Source organism: Sminthopsis crassicaudata, chromosome 3, assembly GCF_048593235.1.
Source record: "Sminthopsis crassicaudata isolate SCR6 chromosome 3, ASM4859323v1, whole genome shotgun sequence".
NCBI classification, from domain to species: domain Eukaryota; kingdom Metazoa; phylum Chordata; class Mammalia; order Dasyuromorphia; family Dasyuridae; genus Sminthopsis; species Sminthopsis crassicaudata.
Genome location: NC_133619.1, coordinates 556523123 through 556540041, shown reverse-complemented (window position 1 = coordinate 556540041; position 16919 = coordinate 556523123). Strand labels below are relative to the sequence as shown.

At 31.4% G+C, this 16919-nt stretch overlaps 1 protein-coding gene across 22 annotated transcripts in view; it reads left to right on the top strand.

Annotated features, from left to right (window-relative positions):
* Window positions 1-16919, top strand: part of PICALM (phosphatidylinositol binding clathrin assembly protein) — a 124704-nt gene that overhangs the window by 81903 nt on the left and 25882 nt on the right. For 6 of the 22 annotated variants that reach the window (XM_074304657.1, XM_074304655.1, XM_074304652.1 and 3 more), the window contains exons 13-14: window positions 9405-9554; window positions 13003-13083. The exons of 8 other annotated variants lie outside the window; for them this stretch is intronic. In XM_074304657.1, the coding sequence (XP_074160758.1) occupies window positions 9405-9554; window positions 13003-13083 (231 nt within the window). The remainder of the gene's footprint in view (window positions 1-9404; window positions 9555-13002; window positions 13084-16919) is intronic. 8 more of the 22 variants (XM_074304660.1, XM_074304658.1, XM_074304654.1 and 5 more) reach the window with 3 other exon arrangements.

Genomic DNA, 16919 nt, shown 5'->3' with positions numbered 1-16919 from the left:
TTGTCAGAATAATGAGTCTAAGTCAAATATAAATACCAATTTAGATATTGATACTTTAAATATGAAATTTTTTCCCCATGAAAAATGAACCAGCATACTACAGGAGAAGCTCAACTAAATTCTGGTGATGGGAGAAAAAATTACTAATTTGGAGTCACAAGAATTGGTTTTAAATTTGGCTCTTAGTATTCAGATGATCTTAGTCAAATCATTTAGCTCTTCCAGGATTCACTTTCCTTAGCTGAAAAATGAGGCTTTCAGACAAGATTTCTGAAGACTTTTCCTCCTCACAACCTATAAACCTATGTTAGTTAGTTTGGGTATTCTCAATATAAATGTTAGCAGGAAATAAAGGGAAGTTCACATTGTATAGATGAATGACTCAGAGGCAATATCTAGAGTGTCTAATAAAGAAATTCACTCAACATTGATTTATGAAGCAATTTCTAAATGAGAGATATGGGAAATTCCAAGGAAAAAAAATTAAAGAACACTCTTGTTGACAAGAGTTTTCCAGAGCCATCCATTCCAGTTTGTACCAATACATATTAACTCATGACGCAGTTCTTTTCATATCTTTAGAACTCTGATGATTAGGAAGTTCTTTTTATTGCATATTATTTAGTTTTTGGCAACTTTCATTTTTTGCTCTTGGTTTTGTCTTCAGGAGACAAGGAGAAACCTCAATTTATTTCCAGATGGCAATACTAATATTTGAAGATAAGTTAATAAAATTCTGAGTTTTCTTTAGGCCAAAGACTTCAAGTTCCTTCAACTAGTTAATATAAAATTTGAACTAAAGGCCCTGGTTGCTCTCCTGTGCTTTCTTCAGCTTACCGATGTCCTTCTTAAACAGTTTTTTAAATGTGATCTTAATTATGTACACTGTGGCCCATGAAGCCTGCTCTATCCAACTGCATATTATTAAGCTTGCAGTCTACAAGAACTTGAACATGTTTTTTAGATGAATTGCTGTCATGTTTCCTCTCTTTTTTTTTTTTTTTTTTTGATCGATTTCTTTAAACCAAATATAACACTAGGCATTTATTCCCATTAAATGTTATGTTCTATTCAGCCCATTGTTGTAGTCTGTTTTTTCGGATCCTGTTTTCTAAGGTATTAGTTATTCTTCTAGCTTTTTTAATCACCAGTAGAGTAGATATGTCGTCATTATTTTTATCTAGCATATTATCAACAATACAAGATTAAGTACCAATTGTTGGGGCACTTTGCTGGAAATCATCTTTGTATAGACATTCTTCTATTAATAGCTAGTGTTTTGATTCTCCTGTTTAACCAGTTATAAATTCACATAATTACAGATTTATCTAGCCTCTATTTCTCTATCTTTTCTACAAAAAAAGTATGAGATACTTTGTTAAATGCTTTGTTAGAAACTAGATAAACTCTTTCTGCAGTTTCTTTGATCTGCCCCAAAAAATGAGGTAAAATTAAATAGACCTTATTGTTGGTGAAATAATACTAGTTCTCTGTGATTGCTGCTTCCTTTTCTAGATGTTTACTGATAATTTCTTTAATTATTTTTCATCAGTATAAAGTCAGTCATACTGACCTTTACTTGGCAGATTCCATTCTCTTTGTTTTTGCAAATGAGGGTTTTGTCTTTTCTCTAATTCAATAGATTCTCTCTTATTTTCCCAAGTCTTTTAAAATAGTCTGCCCAGCATTTGTATCATCATGTAAATCTTTTACTACTGTAGAATATAGTAGCTATATCAGAAATTAGCAGCATTTGTTTTATACTTAGTCAAGAAATGAAAAGAAGTATTTCATTGGACACTTGGTCATTTCATATCATTATCACCCATAACAAACATTGGCAAAAAGATCTTTCTAAAAGCAATTGCACCTTTTATCCTGATATTTGATGTAAAGCATTAAAAGGCAGAGAACTTCCATAATGTACCATACTGTGTAACTTGAACAAAAAAATTCTGAAGAAAAATTGACAGGTGCAAACCAGTAACTACCATTAGAGAATTCACTTACAAAACAGCAAGAGGTAATACCATTTTAGAATATAAACATTTTTGTAATGTTTACAGTGGAAGATAGAATGAGCCACAAGCTTTCTAAAAGAATGAGAAGCAGTGGAGGAAAAAACAAATATGCAGAATCTAGATCATCTTGGAGTTTGTTTTTTTTTTAATTTTTTATTATATATATATTTTTTATAATATTATCCCTTGTATTCATTTTTCCAAATTATCCCCCCCTCCCTCTATTCCCTCCCCCCGATGACAGGCAATCCCATACATTTTACATGTGTTACAATATAGTCTAGGTACAATACATGTGTGTGAATCATTTTCTTGTTGCACAATAAACATTAGAATCCGAAGGTACATGCAACCTGGGCAGACAGATATTAGTGCTAACAATTTACATTCACTTCCCAGTGTTTCTTCTCTGGGTGTAGCTACCTCTGTCCATCATTGATCAACTGGAAGTGAGTTGGATCTTCTTTATGTTGAAGATTTCCACTTCCATCAGAATACATCCTCATACAGTATTGTTGTTGAAGTGTACAGTGATCTTCTGGTTCTGCTCATTTCACTCAGCCTCAGTTGATTTAAGTCTCTCCAGGCCTCTCTGTATTCCTCCTGCTGGTCATTTCTTACAGAGCAATAATATTCCATAACCTTCATATACCACAATTTACCCAGCCATTCTCCAACTGATGGACATCCATTCATCTTCCAGTTTCTAGCTATAACAAAAAGAGCTGCCACAAACATTTTGGCACATATATGTCTCTTTCTGCTCTTTAGTATTTCTTTGGGATATAATCCCAGTAGTAGCGCTGCTGGGTCAAAGGGTATGCACAGTTTGATAACTTTTGGGGCATAATTCCAGATTGCTCTTGGAGTTGTTTTTAAGTGTGAAACTGCAAAGTAAAAAAAAAAAAAAAAAAATGATAGCCAAATGTAAAAAATCAGTAAAGATTTATATTAGAATTCTTTTCACCATTATTGATAATGGAGTCACCACATTTAGAGTCTCTTTTTATGTTTATTAATGTTTTACATGAAATAAGAATAGCTTTAAGGAAAACAAAAGATATAACAGTTACGCTACACAAAGTCTATTGAGAGAAGCTTCTGCTAGAGGGACAATTTTGACAGTGATTACTTGTCAATTTTTAGAATATCCAAGTGAGAAGGATATCAGAGACAGGCAAGAAAAATGACCCTTATCGAAAAAACTGACTGAGAAACACTTAGTAATTACTGACACGTATTCCTACTTTTCCATAAGTATAAAATATAAGAATTTATCTATGTATTGAGGACATCTTTGATGAAAGTAGAAGGGTATAAACAAGCTTTTGTAAATAGTATAACAGCCTTAAAGTTATGTGATTTAATGGAAGATGCAAGAAAATTAAATTTAATTTAATTTAATTAAAATTAAAATTAAAATTATTTTCTGACTTCATAAAACCCAAAAGATTGCTTTAAAAGCTCTCTTCTGATAGAAATATCTGTTTCAATACAATGAGAAATTGTTGTCTGAAAGCATTGAAGGAGGCAGAGATTGAGATGAAACTGAATTATTCCTATTAAAAACTAGGGTTTTATTAGCACCTGGGACTATTTTAACTTGGATATTTTTAGCAAATTATTCTAAGGCAGATGTTGATAAAAACTAGAAAGGATTAAATTCTGACTTTGGTTTAGGTACCTTTGGGTCAGTAATGTGTTAAGAATCACCTCATTTTCTTTTTTTCTTTTTTTTTTTTTAATTAATAATTTTTTATTACATATATATATATATTATAATATTATCCCTTGTATTCATTTTTCCAAATTATCCCCCCCTTTCTCTATTCCCTCCCCCCGATGACAGGCCATCCCATACATTTTACATGTGTTACAATGCCTCATTTTCAATTATTCAATTAAATGGCATGTTAGAGGGTTTTTTTCTTTTCTTTCTTTTTTTTTTTAAAGGCTCTTGTTCAGCCACTATTCTCCATTTATCACAATCAAACCAGATTCCTAGAAATAATAAGGAAGAGCTTTGCATTAAGTAAAGCATAAAACAAGGAAATATGCTTGAAAAGCCCTGTGGAGGATTTTTGGGAAGTTATAGAATAGATTTATATGTGCTGATATATATATGACTTGTTGTCTTCACTTTTATTAGAGATATCCAAGTTGATGAAGCTATATATTAATGGAAGTATTGAAATATTTTTCAAAATTGCATTTTGCTATGTCTGGAATATTTTGTGTGAGTAGTATGGTAGGTCTTTGGTTAAATGATTCTTTTTATAATTATATGACATAAGTAGAAAAAGTGCAAAGAATTATGGCACATGTAATCTAAGAACACAAGATAACAAATACAGTATGTAATCTATATTGGAAGAAAATTTCTAAAAATCTGGATGTCAATTGAATAACCTAGAACGTAATACATCAATCACATTTTTCTTGTTCTTTTATTCACCAGTTTAAAAAATCTTTAATTCATATGTTTGGATATTTATCCAAGCTGACCGTAATCTCTTAATTCTTGGGGGGGAGTGGGGAGATGGGCTTCACCACAGCTAAAATTAGGGAACTAATAGAGATTTATTTTGCCCCACTTCAAAGCATTTCATTTATTAGGGGTTTTTGACTGTAATGATGGTGATAGAAAATTAATATGGTTCAAAACAAATTTCTTTTTATTTTGGGGTGTTTTAGATTTTTATAAACCAAAGAATATTCTAAGAAGAATGCTTCAAGATTGTCTTTAATTTATATAGTTTGTGAAATTCAGGAATTGAGCTTTTTATAAAAGTTTTAATTTTAATCTTTTGTTTTTTAGTCATCTAAATTTTCGCTAAATCCAGCCTCCCTCCTATCCAACTCACATCTATGTAATAAAGAATATTTTATGGGGAAAAAAAGGAAAATGAAGAAAAAAAAAAGAAAAATGAAAAAAATCAACTTTCAATGTGAAGCATTAACGATGCAGTGTATTATGGGCATGAGCGCAAGAACAAGCTTTCTTGTAGCTTTTACTGAATGTTATTAATCTTCAGTCAAAGCAAGCTCTTTATTGAATATTAATGTTAAAAAGCATCAATGCAGTTAACTCTTGAAAAGGAATTATGATATTGACAGAAATGCCATTTTTATTCACTTAAGATATTGTTGATAGTATAGTTTTTTACATACTTCTTCAAAAAATTAGGCCTCTTGTTATAACAATGAAAATCTATAATAATCACTTTTGAAGCTTATGAGATTTCATCTGCAGAGATTTCATATCTTATATAAAAATTTGTAATGGTTCTGCATGCAAGACATAATTACATAAATATGAATATATAAATTTGCCTACCAGACTCAGTCTATAGTAGTAATATTGCTATTACCATATTTTTATTTAAATAAAAAAAGGTTGTTTATATTGTAAAGGTTTTAAAATGTTTTTCTTTGAAGACAACTATTCAGAGTATAGGAATGTCAATATATTGAGAATTAATGGCAAAATCAACAAATGTTTTTTGGGCATTAGAAGAGCAAATGCCAGTTTGCTGAGATCAAGACTGGTTTTAGTGTGATTAATACTAATGTGTCACAGATGGGATAAAATGTTATTTGTGATACAATATGAATTGTGTTTATATGCCTTAGATACTTATAAAGTACTTAGTACAGTTCCTCACATATAGTAAGTACTTAATAAATGCCTTTTTTGCTTTCCATTCAATGGGCTGTTTTTTCAGCTAAGCTCAAAATAGAATCTTGTAGTCATTAGAGACAGGGGGATCCAGCCTGGAAGACTAATATAGAGTCTTCTAGCAGGGGACTGGTCTGGTGCCTCTACATGTGGATAAGAGTAAGGAATAGAGTTTAAGATATAGCGCAAACAGGACATAAGGCTGTATTTGGCAGGAGGAAGAGGGAGGGAAGGAATAGAAGCGAGCCAGTGTTTTTTTTACTCTGAGGCTGGTTCTGTGTCATACATCCAACATGGACTGAGATTGGTGCTTATGGCCAGACACCAGGTTAAAGCTCAGTCACAGATCCATATAGTAGATCCTATATAGTAGGCCAGAAGCTGGAATAGAAAGAAGAAACTGCTAAGTGTCTTTGACCCTAGAACTGGATCAGGGATTCAGTAACCAGGAGAGGGAGCTCAGACCAAGGGATACATGCAGTTCTCTTACTTTCAGCCTACACAGCTTTCCAGCTAATTGGCAGAAACTGGAGCCAACAGTTGGAGTTTCAATTGCGAGGGTTTGGGGGAAGCTTGAAGATATGTAATCTAGACCCAGACTGTGATCTGATGCTTGCAAAGCTTACAATAGGAAGGTAACAATCTGATTTCACCATAAATCTGACCAGTTAAAACTCTAAGAATGAAAGAGTTAAAACTCTTTGAAAGTTTATAGGTGCCAGATAGGAAGTGCTCTTGAAACTCTTGAGGAATATAGCACTTAATATTCAAAGAAATCAGCAATGAAAAATACAGATCTGGGCCAAACAAGATCTCAACATAACCCTAACAAAAAGTCCTAAGTCATTTAACAAGCTGGGAAGAATAAGTAAACAAAGAAAAATATATCTTCCATGATAAAGATCTATTATGGAGGCAGTCATTTCCCAGACTCAAACCCAGATGAAGATTACTTTACAACATCTATAAGCAAAGCCTCCAAGTAAATACAACATGACTACAAGGGTAAGTAGGCTTCATAGAAGAAATGAAGTAAGATTAAAGAAAAATTAGAAAAGATTTTGGAAGTGCTACAGGAAAAATATAGTAATTTAATATAGAAGGTACAAAATCTTACCTAGGTAAATGTTACCTGGGTACATCTAGAAAGTTAGATATATAAAAAAGAAATCATTGACCCCAAGACACAATAAGAAATATTAAAACAAAATTAAAAGATTGAAAAAAAATGGAATAAAATATAAAGTTTCTCAAAGCAATTTGACCAAGAAAACAGATAAAGGAGAGATAATTGAAAAATCATAAAACTATTTAAAATCTATGACAAAAAATAAACCCTGTCTATCAAGAAATTATTAATGAAAATTGCTTGGACCTTTAATAAGCAGAAGTTGAACTAGAAGTAATCCACTGGCCAAATCTGGAAAGAAATTCTAATAGGAAAACTATTTGTATGTCATAGCAAAAATCTAGAGCTTCCAGGTCAAATGAAAAATACTATAAGTAGCCAAAAGAAAAGACCATTTACCTCTCTAAAATTTAAAAGTCAGCATTATTTGGAATATTGGGCAGCTAGGTGATTCAGTGGATAAAATGTCTGTTGTCAAGAATACTTAAGTTCAAATCTAGTGATACTGTTTTTTTAATAGTAAAAAGAGTATAAATATAATAGCATTTCTCTGCCAGGATTATATGGACCAAATAAGATAATATTGGTAAAGAATTTAAGCATAGTGCCTGGCACATAGTAGATAGGTGTGTTTTTATAATGATTTTTACCTTCCCAACACCTCTCTATATAGTGAGAATAAGTTAGAAGCTCTTTAATGAAATAAGAAAGGGGGCAAAACAAGAATGTATGTGAGAGAGAACTTCAGTGTTGCTTTAATTTGGATTTCTATAATTCTTAGTAATTCAAAGCATATTTTTACATGTTTATTGATGACATGTTTTTGTTCCTCTGAAAAGTGCCTGTTTGTACAATAATGCATTGTTGGTAGAACAAAGAATTGGTTGGTTCAATTATTCTGGAAAGCAATTTGTAACTGTCCTCCCAAAGTCAGTAAAATGTGTATACTCTTTGAACTGGCTATGCCACCTATATCCTGAGGAGATCAAAGAAAGAGTGAAGCTATTTCGTGGGCAAAAATGCTTTCAGCATCTCTTTCATAGTTGCAAAGAACAACACTCTAAAGGAAGTGCTCAATGTCAAAAGTAATAAAAGGGCAGTTTGAGATATTTGGAATGACTTTCATAAATTGATGCAAAGTAAAGTGAACAGAACCAGGAAAACAAACTATATAGTGACAGCAAGATTGTTAAGCCAGACTGAATAATTAAAGGTCTCTGAATGTGGTAATCGATTATGATTTCAAAGGTTCATTAATGTAGCCTGCTAACGAGCATGCAGTTTTGGATTTGGCCATTTGCTTTTGATTAACTATACAAAAGTCTTTCAAGGGTTTTTTTATTTTCTTTTCCATGTTGTAAAAAAGGTAGAATGGGAGATAGAGTAAATGATGCTTATAATTTGAAAATGAAATAGAAGCTTAAAATTATGACATATTATTGAAATTATAATTGTTAGGACATTATCTAGATAGTATAGTCATGAGAAAAATTTCCAAGATGTTTCTTTCGGCAGAAATGAGTATTGTGAGAGCATAACTCTTAGAAAAATAATATCCTTACTTGTTTTTATGAATGGTGTTCAAAATTGAGTTTTTGATTATTCTTTTTCTTAGTCCTAATTCTGGAACCTTAAATCAGTTCGTGAAGTAGCCTTAACTAATTGAAATGATTATATTAGTAGATAATTTGCATATCCCTTTTTGCTAATATAACTGGATGCAGAATTTGACAAATGCATTTTACATACATACATACATACATACATACATACATACATACATACATACATACACAGACAGACTACCTGAGTAGGAAAGGACATCCTTTTTTATTCTTTCAGTACCTTATGATTCAAAACTATTGCTGCCCAGGAATTTTGAATACAATTGGCCTTAAGGTCACTTGTGTCCCTAATCTCTTAATGATTAAGATTTTTTTTTTTTTTTTAAGGACTGGAAGGCCCTCTAGTCCAACTCATTTTTTTTTTTTTGATGAGGCAGAAGTCTCCAAGTGACCTGCTGAAAATTACAGTTCTAATAAGTGATAGAGCCAGATTTTATACCTGTGTCTTCTTTCGCTCTAATGTCCTCTCTACTATGTTGGCTTAGCTTTTTCTACACATTGCAAATCTTTACTTTTCACATTCTTACTGCTGAATCATATTTATATTATTTTTTCAAATAATTAGAAGTTTACCTCTTCTTTCAAATGTTCAACAGTCAGAAGCCAGTTCATTTGCCATTAACTATGACACTTCTTTTCTAAGATTTTTATATTTGTATGTGCTTAAGGCTGATTTGTTATATCTAATTATAAGCTTCTTAAAGTCTGAGTTTCTATCCCTAATATATAAGCTGCTTGTAATAAAAACTTGTCCATGGTGAATGCATAGGTAGTAAAATGGATTACTAAATTTATTTTTTTCATTTGTTGATTTCAGTATCTGAGTACTTAAGATTAAACAAAAATAATGAAGCTACTTTTTTCACTTAAAATGAACCTGTTGACTAATTTCAATACTAATTCATTTACTTCCTTTTTTCATTTTGCTCTAACCCACTTGGACTACACAGATCCTTTTTCTGCTACTGTAGATGCTGTTGATGATGCCATTCCAAGCTTAAATCCTTTCCTCACAAAATCTAGTGGTGATGTTCACCTCCCCATTTCTTCAGATGTATCCACTTTTACTACTAGGACACCTACTCATGAAATGTTTGTTGGTAAAGTACTTTTTAACATCTTTTCCCTCCCCAATTATTGTTTATATTGTCTAAATATTTTTAGTAATTAAAAAAGTGCCATAACCAATTTAGTTTTCATTGATAAATCATAAAAGTAGATAAAACAGGAATAAAGTTACTTTTTGAAAAATAAAGTATTAGTTTTTAGTTTCATTTAATGTAGGCAACATGATTTCCTGTTAGGTGAAAAGTATTTTTGTTGTTTTGAATTCAGTGTCATATAATATATTATAGTGTCAGCACACAACTAGAAGACAAAGGTCACTTTAAGCATAATCATTTTCTTTGTTTTTAGTTTAAATTTCTGTTTTGTTAATATTATAGCAAGGCCTCAGTTATCTGATATGTAGAAACTCATCCATAAATAAGAAATTAAAAAAAAAAAGCTCAAATTATTCAATTTATTGCTGTAGTTGCAAAAGTACAAGTTGGCCTTAATGGTTTTCAGTAGTATTATAAGAGATCCACAAGATGACTGTCTCCTCATAAGGTAAATGTTAATGAATGTAGGTTTAAATGCTTACTGAGGCAGAGTAATAATAGTAGTAATAATAATAATAACTGACATTTGTGTAGTATAATAATAATTTGAATAATCTAAAATTGGTCAAAGGATAATTAATTATAAAAATAATGAAGATATTTGAAGGTAAGAATGTTTTAGGTAAATATTGTTTTAATCTTTGCTTCAGTTAACTTTTTAAAAAGAAAGACAGCTATTGAAGAAAAATAGTTACATATTTTTATATTCTGATTTCTGAAAATTAATAGTTGACAAGAAAAGTAGGTCATTTATATATATAGTGACTGTGATACTTCTTTTGAGTATTTGGGCAAGACATTTACTATTTATGGGACTTAACTTGTTAATTTATTTAAGAGAGAAAGAGAGGATGTTAGATTATGTGATCTATAAACTTTCTTTCAACTTTAAAATGTTAAGATCTCATGATAACAAAATTTTTCTTATTAAGAAATCAAGTTTCAAGGAATATACCTATTGATCATTAAAGATAGTCTGATATAAATAGAGAATGTTACAGTTAATTATAATTAAGATCTTGGCAAAAAAAAAAAAAAGACAGAGGCCAAAACTTTTAATAATTTTTTTTATTAAGATGGGAAACTATGAACAAGTTTGAAATTTTGTCAAAAATAATGCTAAGGTATTTAAAAGAAATTTATTTACATTCACTTATCTTTAAAAATAAAACAAAAATTAAAAAAAACAAAAACAAAAACCTACCACAATCCAGAATATCTCATTTCTAACCATGCCAGATTACTGAGATATTGGATTTTACTTTGGCATTTATTTTTTATTATTATTATTATTTTTTTGAAACTTACATATACCAAATATAAGCCAATTTATGTCATGTTAAATGACATTTTAGAATTCTATCACTTTAATATCCTTAACTCTAAAAAACTTCTAAAAGTTTTACTTGTGAAACCAAATGATAGACTGAATAAAAAAGGATCTTATTCCATCTAGTCCATCACTTTTACAGATAGAGATATTGAAGCCCAGAACAATATTTGAGATTGCAAAGCCAGAGAAACAGTTAGCACTAGGACTCCAAATTGAGTATGCCACTAAGATACTTTTTAAATAGGACAGATTATCCTAGCATATGGATATCCTAGCTTAGGTTGTTTTATGGCGTATTTATTTTTAGTAAGACATTTTAAAAATTGCTATGATGGAGAAAATATAACTATTAGTTGGTTCTACTTTTTTCAAAATGTTGAGTTGTCCGTCACCAAAATCTGAATTTATAAAAATTGATAAATGTAAGTTTGCAGTCATAATTTTTTTGGTAATTTTTAGCAGGATGTACTTCTGTTTGACTAAAAATCAGGCTTAAATGAGCTGGAGTTGTAGACCTAGTAGAGACCTCAGAGGTCCAGCTTTAGCTACTGAAGTTCAGAAATCAGATGAAGAACCTGAAATCCTATGTAATGTAAGTTAATAAAGGATGTGTCATTTGTGGCTGGTTTTCCAAGAATAATCTTTTACATAAGGAAGCTAAAAATAAAAAAGTAGCAAAGATCTGGTAAACTTAAGTTAGTCATATTTAAGGAAGTTTATTTGAAACAGGCATAGTCATAGATATAACTTCTGGACTTCAAGATTAGCTGTGGGTGTTTATAGTTTTTATATATGAGGCAACTTAGGTCCAAACCTGGTTCTTGCTCAAAGTCTCACCATTAAGAACTAATACAGTAGACTCAACCCAGAATTTCAGTTCTCTCCTGATTCAAAAGCAGGAGTTCTTAGCTTGGAGTCCAGGGACTTCCATAGGGCCTGTGAATAGATTTCAGAAGTTTTGTAGACTTACATGGAAAAACATGCATTAGCATTTATTTCAGGTATGAATATAGGCAGCAACAGATAATGAAAAAGTCCTTAGGCTTCACTAGACTGCCAGAGGGGTCAGTGACTCAAAAAGTTAAGAATCCCTATACTAAAGCGTGTGCTGTTTGTCCTGTAGTAGATTTATTTATTTTTTAATTTTTTTTATTTTAATTTTTTGGGGGGAGCTGGGGTTAAGTGACTTGCCCAGGGTTACACAGCTAGGAAGTGTTGTGTCTGAGACCAGATTTGAACTCGGGTCCTCCTGAATTCAAGGCTGGTGCTCTATCCACTGTGCCACCTAGCTGCCCCTCCTGTAGTAGATTTAGCAGAATTATCCAAACAGTTATTTTTGAGTACAAGATTGTTAAGACTACTAAAATTTTTTTAAGTGATAGTTTCTTTGAGACTGTAATATAAGTGACTTTGTTACCATAAACTAAAAGACAGTACTAGTTTTTTGTTTGTTTTTTTTTTGTGAAGTTGTCAAGGGAACTGGAAGGAATGGAGGGAGATTTCCTAATTTTTTGAGCTGAATAAGGCCTCAGTTATTGAAATTGAGCCTAAACTGCTTTTCATATTGGTTCTGAAGCATGGATTTCATTATAAGTACTGCCTTACTCAAAACAGTGAGTGTAATAATAATGAGTGTATGGATTTAAAGTAATTTGAAATTTTCCTAGATTAGGCATTCATATGCTGTTATGATCACCAAATGAAAAACTAGTTTCGCCTAATTCATTATGCCAGAGATATTTGTTAAAATGACTTTAAATGTTACAAAAGTTTTGTTTTGTTTGTTTGTTTTTTCAAGCATGGCTCTTGACTTTTGTTTGTTTCTTTTAGCTGAGTGTTATTTTGTTGCCAGTGGCCTTTCTTTTTAAAAGAATATGTCCTCTTCCTACATTTAATACCTGATAGAATCAGGGTTCTGTTTTGTAAGTTAAAATTTGTTGATAGTTACTGTGTAGAACCCTTAATTTTTTTTTAATTATCCCCTTCCCAATCTCTGTAACTCTTCCTCCTCTTCTTTCTCTGCTTTTTTTGTTGCCTGATGTGCCTTGTCAGATTCTTTTTGTGGCCCTCAAGCTTATCCTAATACTACTCATGTGCGCCATGAGCCCTCTACTGTAGCCGGTCTATTTGGAGGTAGGTAATGGTATGTCTATAAAATAAACCTGTTGTGTAGGTGATAGCTTTTTTCCAAAGCCAAGTCCTTTAATTTGTTGAGGGGGAGGGGAGGTTCTTTTTATTTTTTACTATTTGCTTTCACAGACCTGTGGTTTGACCTGCTTTTTATTTGCTTTGGTTAAAAATGTATTAGTTCTATGGGTAACTGACCACCATTTATACATTTTATTTTAAATGCACGTATTCAAAAGAGAATCTTGTTGTTTAAACAAGTCTTATAAATATTCTGCCTTATGCATTATAAGTGCTTTAAAAAGTTTTCATACTTTTTATTTAGTCCTATAATTTAATAATATATCTAAATTCCATTTTCATTTCCTAGTTTTAAGGAGGTAAAAAGGAGAAACCATGGAAGGGAGATCCCTTTCAAAATGATTAGGAAAATGGAAAGCAAGTTTCATGTAATCATGACTGCTTTCCTGAACTTTGCCAGATAATCAGACTTGTGCTCCCTTCCTTTGAGGTAGATGTTAAATGGGATTGAAAGAAATTAATTATGAGCTTTGATGATACTATTATTATAACTGTATACAGCATTTGATACTTAACCCTTTTAGAAGGGTTATTTCTTTTGAAACTAACAAATATGGAAGGTCTGTTGCAACAATGATAACATAATCCTATTTGGTTTTGCAGAAGCAATTGTGCAAGGTAGGAGTAGGAGGCAGAAGATCAGATACTTAGAAATTGTAACCTTGAGCGAGTTAATGAAACTCTTTTGTGCCTCATTTTCCTCCTTTGTAGAATAATAGAATTGGATTTAATCAGTTCAGGGTCTAGAATCCTGAATTTACCATGTTTATCGACTTTGCATGTAATTAAAAGAAATCTGGCGGTCCAAAAGGCTTTTCACTAGTCCTTTTCCTTTGAATATTGGTTTTTATGATTAATACATAGAATTCTTCCATTTCATGATATCTGCCTAATAAAATAATGTATGCTCTGTGAAAACTTTTTAAATTAGAAATATCAATAAATAGGTTTTCTTTCTACTAAGGTATGAAACATTTCAAGTTTGTACATCTGAGTACTTAGCAGCAAGCACATTTGGAATTTATGGAAAACATATCATTATTACACTTTTCCATTATATGGACTATTTGTGTGCACCAGTGGTAAAGTCCTCTGAACTTATATTGGTATGATCAGTCAGATCCATAAGGTAGTGATGTCATTTTGGTCCTCTTTAAGAATGAAGGGCAGCAGTCTATTATGTTTACTTTCTATTTGGGAATCCAAAATAGCTTTTGAATATAATTAAGGCTTAACTTTTAATTAAAATGTGTGATCTTGGTTCTCATTTACTATACTGAAATGTTATATAACTGCCTTTCCTGAACCTAGTTTAGCTTTTTTCCTCCATATTAGGGTTTCTTGATTTAAGGCATTATCTGGGAAAACTGTTCTTTTTACTCTGGGAATAATTATATGGGTTAATATTTAACTTGCACAAATTAATGCCTAATGACCTTTAAAGAGAGCCTCTTACCCTCTAGCTAGATCCTGAGTCTTTTGAAATAAAGAAACAAAAAAGGTTTTGATTCTGAACTACATTTTATATTCTGACTTCTTTAAAACTATAAAAATGATCTTGTAAATATTTTTTTAAGAATTGATTTACCTACAGATTAATTTTAGCATTTTGGAGTAAATAGAATGGAAACTCTAATAATAGAGTACCTTTGAATGGAATTTATCTCTTGGCATATTTTTACAATTTCTATTAATGTTACTATTGTTGAGTAGCCATATTTGTCACTTGAATATTTTTAAAAGTCTGGATTATTCTCACATTTGTAGGGTAGGTTTTTGTTTGTATACATTTTTCTATCCCTTGCCAACACTACTTCCAGTGAACTCTCAATTAGATGTATTTCTTATCATAAACACATCTTGAATCTATTAGGTCCAAGAACTTTCAGGCAATTTTTTCTATATATTATTGAAAAATTATATGCCAAATTGTTGTTGGTATTTAATCTAAGGCTTGAACCAATATATCACCCCACTCTTTTCCCTCCACCCCCCATCAAAGGATCTTAATCTAAAGTCTAAGTAATTGTTGAACAAGATCTGAGTTATTTACCTCTTATACCTATGAAGTATTCATTACATGTTTGTTACACATACATCAAATGATGTTTCATGGCATGTGGGAACTTTTGACATAATCACTCAGATTAGCATGCCTTGCTATGACTTTTTTTTTTTTTTTTTCATTTCATTTATTCAGTATACTGACTTGAACTTTAGACATTTAAAATCATTTGCTTCATCAGTGTATTTGAATGATTTTTCTAACTAAAAAGTAGAAAATATGTTTATTGTTGTACCAAGATTGGATTTTTTTCTGATGGTGTAGGTCCGCATTCTATGTGGCTTATACAATACATCTTTTATCATTCAGCCTTTTAATTTCCAGTTCTTTCTTGCACATCTAGAATTCTGAGTTAAAAACAGCTTGCGGATCCTCTAGTACAGTCTGTATTTGAATAGTCATTTCTTGTACAAAATCCTCAAAAAGAAGTCATCCAACATGTCTGCTTTAATACTTCCAATTAAAAGCAATTCCCCCTTTCCTTCTGTCCTTCCCCCAAGGTAGGTCATTTCATTTTTGAATACTATAGATGGTTCTGGATAATTTTAAAAAATATATTTTGTCATATATGAAGCTATATCTTCCTCTCCTCAACTTCTATCCATTGTAACTGGTTCTGCTCTCAAAAACTAAGTAGAAAAGTCTAATTTATGACAGCCCTTGAAATGCTAGAAGATCCCAATTATTTCTATTCCCAAGTCTTTTACGTTTTTCTTCAACTTATATATTATTCTGGTTCCTCACCATTCTGGTTACTCAGTTCTGACAAGGTAGGGCATGTTCATTTCCTTTCTTAAAGAAAATAGATCATGTGAGTGTGGCATTATACAAATCATGGATTCAAAATATTATCCAAGGAGTAGGGGAGAATACAAAAAAAAAAAAAGCATTAGGAGTTGCCTACTTGAATATATCTCCTATAGTGAGTCTGACAGTTGCTAGCCATTTGGCCCCTGCTAAACCATTTACAAGTGATATCCAGTATGACCTTGTTGGTTTGTATTGCAATAAACAACCTTATCTCTTCAGGGCTACATGGGACATACCTGTCTATTTTTCTTTGATGGGACACTCCTTAAATTATGTAGTCAGTCTAATCTCCACTTAGTCTTTCCTTCTAAATAAATTTTCTCTACCTGTTACTTATATATACCTATTTGCCAAGCCTTAATTATCTTGGCCAATGTTTGTAAATAGCCTGTTAAAACTACACAACCTTGTTGACAAATTTCATTGCTTACAAATTAAGAGCCCATATTGTGATAATAGCAGTATTCTTAATCAGGATTGACTGTGCAAGAGATCTATTTGAGTACAGGTAATTTTTCTTTATAAGAAAAAGCATCTTTGTTTTCATAATCACAGTCTAGAAGAGGAGTTTTAAAACTTTTGGTATATATGTCATGAACCATTTTGCTAATTTGGTAAAGCCTATGAGTTCTGTCTTAATGATATTAATTCCATAAAATAAAAATTATTGACAAGATAGCAGAGGGAAGTCAGTACTTTAAAAAAAAAGTATGCATGTGTATAAAAGTTCTTAATATATTTTTGAATGTGAGGATAAAGTCTGTGGTTACATGAAGTATCATAACAGTCTCAAAAATTCACCATTGGATAATTTTTTATTTTTCTCATAATATTGATCTGTAGTATCTTGAATCCTATTTAGAGAAGCCAGGGATGTTTACAGCTG